The sequence below is a fragment of the Sarcophilus harrisii genome, chromosome 5, assembly GCF_902635505.1.
Source record: "Sarcophilus harrisii chromosome 5, mSarHar1.11, whole genome shotgun sequence".
In the NCBI taxonomy this organism is placed as follows: domain Eukaryota; kingdom Metazoa; phylum Chordata; class Mammalia; order Dasyuromorphia; family Dasyuridae; genus Sarcophilus; species Sarcophilus harrisii.
In genome coordinates, this window is record NC_045430.1 from 60,156,231 (window position 1) to 60,161,771 (window position 5,541).

Consider the following 5,541-nt stretch of genomic DNA (forward strand, 5'->3'; position numbering starts at 1 on the left):
AAGAAATCAAAATTGCTGGGGGTGTTTTCAACCTCTCTGATTGCAATTAATTAAAATTTATACTGTAATGAAATACATTTATTTAGATTTATAGATAAGCTGAAGGTCTTCAAGAGTTCTCTCAAGTCTCAGGCTGTCCCCCCCATACCTCATAAATAAAGCAACGCGGCATAGCGGAAAGCATCAGAATTGAAGACCAAGAATATATCAGTTAATCTTAGAACTCAGTTTACTCATCTGTGTAATGGAGCAAACAATCATTACACTATCCACCTCAGAGCGCTGTTAGCGGGAAGGTTCTCTGCAAAGTGAGAATCTATCTGAATTTCAGATTTCAGCTATTTCCCCAATTCTCCCTCTGATGAAGATGAAAGGGCAGCTGGAAAGAACGAACAAAAAGGTCTGGTAAAAGCACTAATCGTACAGAGATCTCAAATAACGTGTGAGAGAGCAGAAAAGCAACGGATCCAGGTAACACGCACAGCGCACAGACATATACAAAGATCCCAAATAATGCACAAGAACAGCACTTTCCATTCGCAAACTAGTTCTGCGCTTTCAGCTCCCAGGCATCCTGCCAAAAGCTTTTAAGTTAAGGTTAGTCCCTGCATCCCCCCCTCACAACGCCTCTGCCTCGGCATCCTCAAAAACGAAACCATTCGATTTTATTTTATTGATATGAGTTGCATACAGAATTTCTTGGAAGCAGATCCCCATTTCATCCTCCAACGAGGAAAAAAATGAGGCCTAGTGACGGGCGAAGAAGGGGAAGACGCGACCCCTCCTTTTCGGAGCCGAGAGCGGCCGAGAAGCAGCAGCTTCCACCGTGGGGGCGGCGCAGCCCGCCCCGGCTCCCTGGGGCTCCCGGCCTGCCAGCGGGTTCCCCCCTCCCTCCCTCCGCCCCCGGGCCCGTCGCGAGCCCCACGGCCCTCGCCCCGCGGGCCTGACCACGCAGTCCCGACCTCCACGGCCACAACCTCCCCGACCCCAGGAGACCGACCACTCCCCAGGGCTGACCTATCCCCGCCGGGCCCGAGTCTGCGGCCCGCCGATTCCATCCCGAGCCGCTCGGCAAGTCGAAGCTGCATCCAGTCCCAGCCGCTCCGACCCCGGCTGCCGCCGCCGCCGCCGCCGCCGCCCGCCCCCTGGCAACCGGACCCCGCACCACCGCCACCCCCCATTGGTCCGGAGCGCCGCCGCCGCCGCTTCATTGGCTGGCGCTCCCGTCCGGCGATGCGGGAGGGTTTCCAAGGAGAGGGGAAGGGGCTCATTAGTGCAGAGCGCCTGCGTGGGAGCCGGAGGCTGGCCCGGGCTGGCGGTCGCCCGAGTTCCGCGCCCCGGCCGCGGGGGGAAGAGAAGGGTCTGGATCCCTCCAGCAGCCGCTGCCCGCAAGGGGCATGCTCAGAGGCAGACCGCAAAGCACCCTCTCTTCCCGAGGCCAAGCCCGGACTGAGCAGCGGTCCCAGCCCCCGAAGCGGCCGGCCGGTTCAGCTCGCAGCCCGGGGCTATTTTAGAGAATTCAGGGCCGCCTCCAAGGTGTTCTCTAACTTACTCTGAATTAGATCTACGACCTACCCAGGTTGTCACGTGGATGGGAACTCTATCGGATCACTTAGCTGTGGGACTTTTTGGGCAAGTCACTCAACCTGTTTGCCTCAGTTTCCCTAATTGCAACAAATACGCCTTACGCTTTCCTCCCAGGGTTGTTTTGAGGATCAAAGGAGAGAACGTTTGCAAATTAAACCTACATCCCCTTTCTTAATCCAAAATGAGAGCAGCTGTCTGATAAAGCATATTACTTGTGCAAAACTTAACTATACACTTTTTTAGAAATCTGGACTGTCCTGGAAAATTGGGACGCAGCTCTGTCCCAGTGCTTGGCCCAGTGCCTGGCACACATACTAGTCCTTTCATAATACTTGTTCCCTTCCTTTTCAGCCACCCCTAATTCTGCTCTCTCTGGCCATCTATAGAATCTCCTTTGCAGTCCTTAACCTGCCTTACACTTCCTCCAGCTCTCCAACTTATCAGAACCCCTAACTTGTGTCTCCTGACCACCTAGAGGTTTTCCTTTTTTTAGGTACCCATGTCACTGAATGAGCAGAGGCATCTTTGGTAAATAGGAAATATTGTTGAACTAACAGGCAAAAAAGGGTCAGCATTCGCTGATAGTTTTCAGCATTTATTTGTAAACGTTTTTAATATTTTCTAAAAGCTATCTTCCACCCTTAAGGCCTTATTTGCAATTTGTTGAAAATATCATGTGACCATTTTCCCTCTAACTACTATGAATTACCTTTAAACTAGATAAATGGAAGAAGAAAAAAAAAGATCAGTGTATGCTATGCCACTAACCGCAATACCAAAACATTTAGCTTTAGTTCACATGAGGATTCTGGGGCTTATGTTAATTAACAAGAAGGACCACAAAGATCCTAATGATATCTGAGACTGTTGATTTGAACTCTTCAAAGGCCAAAAACTAGACTCAGCAGCACTATTAAAAAGCATCTGTGGGGCAATGTAAATTTCTGCTCTTCTGGATCCAAGTTATTGGTAAAAAGAGACCATCGGTGTTTCAAGGTTCCACTCATATCTTCACAAGACATTGGCTCATGTTCAATTTCCCCTTCTCCCTGAGATAACAAAGAAGTTGGTGTCGCCGTCTCCAAGTTACCTTCAGCCCATATTTTTCCTCTGGTGTGTCTGCAACCAGCACAGGTCCAGGGTCTGGACTCTTGGGAGGATCCGTTAGGAGGGGGCAGCTTCTTTTCACATGCTGCCTATGGTCTGTGGGAATATGCCCACTGTCCTTCACAGGGGACTGTTCTGGGGTCTGGATATCAGGTGGGATAACCATGTAATCTGAATTTTGAAAGTCATGAGAGGACAATTCTCCACAGCTTTGAGGACTGAATATAGGGATCAAGGGCCTTCTGAAAGTATCCTTTGGACACTGCATAGGGCATTCCATAACTAAGAGATTGTCCGAAGCAGTTTCACTGGAAGAAGCCACTGAACTCTCAAAGGACAGAGGTGGAAACCTATGCTTGGTCGCTTTTCGACTTGAACCTTTTGCCAGATTCCGAAGATTGTAAGGCACCTGATGTTGCTTTTGGTAGAGTGGCAACCAGCCTCCTGTATTCTCAAACTGAGGAGACACCTAAGAAACAAAGAAATAGTCAGTCCAGACCCACAAACACCTCTAGAAACCACTTCATCTCCATTTGAGAAGCCAGATATAATATGCAGATTTTTAAATGAATTTTTTTAAAATTAAAAAAAATATGAACAGCCACATTAAAATCAACAGGATATTTAGCTCATATTCTACAGGTATGCATACCATACTTGAAGACAAGAGCTTTAGTTTTGAAACCTTCCTATGAAGTTATAGGACTAAGAGAAACACTTATAAAGGACTATATTTTTGAGTTTTTAATTAGGTATCCATCCTATTCCTAGAGTATGGATTATTGGTTTCCCAGCAACTTCTATCAAGTCATTTTTTAAAGCATTCTATGCAGAAGTTGAAATCCAAAATTGGTCTCTGCTCTTAACTTATTACCACATAACCTAAGACTGTCAATTATGGGGTTATTTTATTGCAAATTGTTAAACAGTAAACAGTGTACCTAAAGAAGATTATCTGGCATTAATGAAAAATCTATTCCCCTTCTCTATATCACATAGTACTTTTATCATCAGACTGCTTTTTTGTAGTACATGTTACTTTCCTGCTCAGTCAACTCCAGCAGCTCCCTATTGCTTCTAAGATAACATATTAACTTTAGCTTTAAAAGCCATTCATAACCTGGCCTGAAACTATCTTTTCAGGTTCAGTGAACATTACGTTCTACCTTTTACAGTCCAGCCCAAACTGACCTTTTCTCCGTTCCTCACATAAGACAATCTCTTACTGCCGTTCTTTTCACCCTCCTCATGCCTTAAATGTAATTCCTCTTCCCATCTTCCTCTTAGAATCATTTTCTTCTAAGCCACATATCAAGCTCTATCTTGTACCTGTGCAGATCCTCCCAAACGCTAACGTCCTCCCTACTAAACTACTTTGTATTTTCTATGTATACAGTACGTGCATATATACATGTTATATTTTAGAAGTAGGAAGGAATTATTTAATTGTATTTGGTATCCCCAGTGCCCATCAATACAAATTCTTAATAAATATTTGCTGATTGAATCAAGGGTTGGGAGAAAAAAAGGAAATAAGGTGGGTTCAAGTGCTCCTGCTGGGACTGGATGAATGACTGATGTAGGTGCTGTCTATATCAGGCCAGCCACTGAAGGTCAACAGTAGCAGGATACTGAAGCCAAAGCAGATCCTAGTGAAAGCACTTCAGACTACTAGAAGAGACATTCTAATCAGAAAATGAGTTCACTATCCCAGAATCCCCCGCTGTAATTACTGCTCTTTATAAAAGAATAGCAGGGCCAAGCAGAGCCCAAGCAAGCAAAAACAATTCTCCCTCTAGCTATTTTCAGACCAACTCATTATCTAGTTCTCCCCTTGGCAACAGATTAAAATCTGTCCATTTCGGGGCAAGCGGTTGAGCAGTTTCAACAGATGGCTCAGGAATGGCGGGCAGCAATAGACAGAAGCAGCTTCTTGGCCCCTGTGCCCCACCAAGTGGGTGGGGTGGCTTTTCCTGGAGTCCAGTACAGTAGTGAGAGGCCCGGGCGGAGAACTCGCTGGCCCTACCCAAGAAGTGACGGTCCTGTGGTCCAGGGGTTTGACGGGAGCACAGCGCGGGAGGGCTGCCGCCGCCTGCGGAGATCCGTAGGGATGCTTGGGTCCCTCCAGGGGCCCCTCTCGAAAGGCCAGCTGCGCTTTCCGGGGTTGGCGTTTGCCTTTCTTCCTGGGAGGCATCAACAGTGGCGAAGGGAAGGACAGTAAGGAGCCTCATGTTGTCTGGGGGGAGACGCCGGGAGTACAGGCAACGGTCCCCGCTCAGGCCTGGAGATGAAACAACAAGGATGACTGCCCCGGGAGGCACAGCCCGCCCACGCTCGCTCCGGGTGGCCGGGCTGCAGCCGCCCAAGCCCAGAATCCCCGCTGTGAAAATGCCGGAGGGACGCGAGGCTCCGCTGCAGGGAAACCAAGGGGACGCTCTAAGAAGGGGTGGGGGTGGGCGGCGGCGTAGGAACTTACGCTGGGTGAGTGCAGTTCTTCAATGAAGAAAGCACTGGGAGAACTCGAGCAGGAATGGGGGGTGCGGGGGGAGGGGGAAATCCCCGGGAGCGGGATTCAGCCGGAGGAGCCCGGACACCCCGCGCCGCCAGCCCGCGTTGCTCCGCACCCCACCCCCGGCCCGCCCCGGAAGTCTTCCCGAACCACTCCCGGCTGCCGCGCTCAGCGGGGGCCAGCCCCCCTTTCCCCTCCTCCCTCACCCGGGAGGCTCCAGCTTCTGGGGCCCCTTGCCCCGGCACCGACCCCAGCCCCTGACAGCCCGGGCCAAGTTCCGGCCTCGAACGCTTAAACGACGCTCTGTCCGGATTGGCGGCGTCCGTGTCACGTGACCG

The 5,541-nt window shown here is 49.7% G+C and overlaps 2 protein-coding genes across 3 annotated transcripts in view; both read right to left on the reverse strand.

Moving 5' to 3' along the window:
• The window catches only part of TULP3 (TUB like protein 3), a 59,741-nt gene extending 58,628 nt beyond the window's left edge, over positions 1–1,113 (reverse strand). Inside the window, exon 1 of the mRNA XM_031939310.1 lies at positions 1,018–1,113. Coding sequence (XP_031795170.1) covers positions 1,018–1,088 — 71 coding nt within the window. The 5' untranslated portion in view covers positions 1,089–1,113. The remainder of the gene's footprint in view (positions 1–1,017) is intronic.
• Positions 1,114–2,166: 1,053 nt separating this feature from the next.
• On the reverse strand, positions 2,167–5,490 carry RHNO1 (RAD9-HUS1-RAD1 interacting nuclear orphan 1). 2 transcript variants are annotated; one of them, XM_031939317.1, is made up of 3 exons: positions 5,410–5,490; positions 4,721–4,975; positions 2,167–3,163 (listed from the first exon to the last, which is right to left on the reverse strand). In XM_031939317.1, exons 2-3 carry the CDS (start codon positions 4,886–4,888, stop codon positions 2,591–2,593), a joined length of 741 nt encoding a protein of 246 aa, XP_031795177.1. In that variant the 5' UTR covers positions 4,889–4,975; positions 5,410–5,490; the 3' UTR covers positions 2,167–2,590. The 2 variants fall into 2 exon arrangements, with proteins under 2 accessions (XP_031795177.1, XP_003771367.2); XM_003771319.4 differs by lacking the exon at positions 5,410–5,490 and adding an exon at positions 5,171–5,347.
• Between the last annotated feature and the right edge of the window lie 51 nt (positions 5,491–5,541).

Excerpts from the sequence above, each read along its gene's own strand:
- RHNO1 (XM_031939317.1), bottom strand. The coding sequence starts at position 4,888 with ATGCCTCCCAGGAAGAAAGGCAAACGCCAACCCCGGAAAGCGCAGCTG. Across the intron at positions 3,164-4,720 it reads ACAGGACCGTCACTTCTTGG|GTGTCTCCTCAGTTTGAGAA; the intron begins GTAGGGCCAGCG and ends TTTGTTTCTTAG.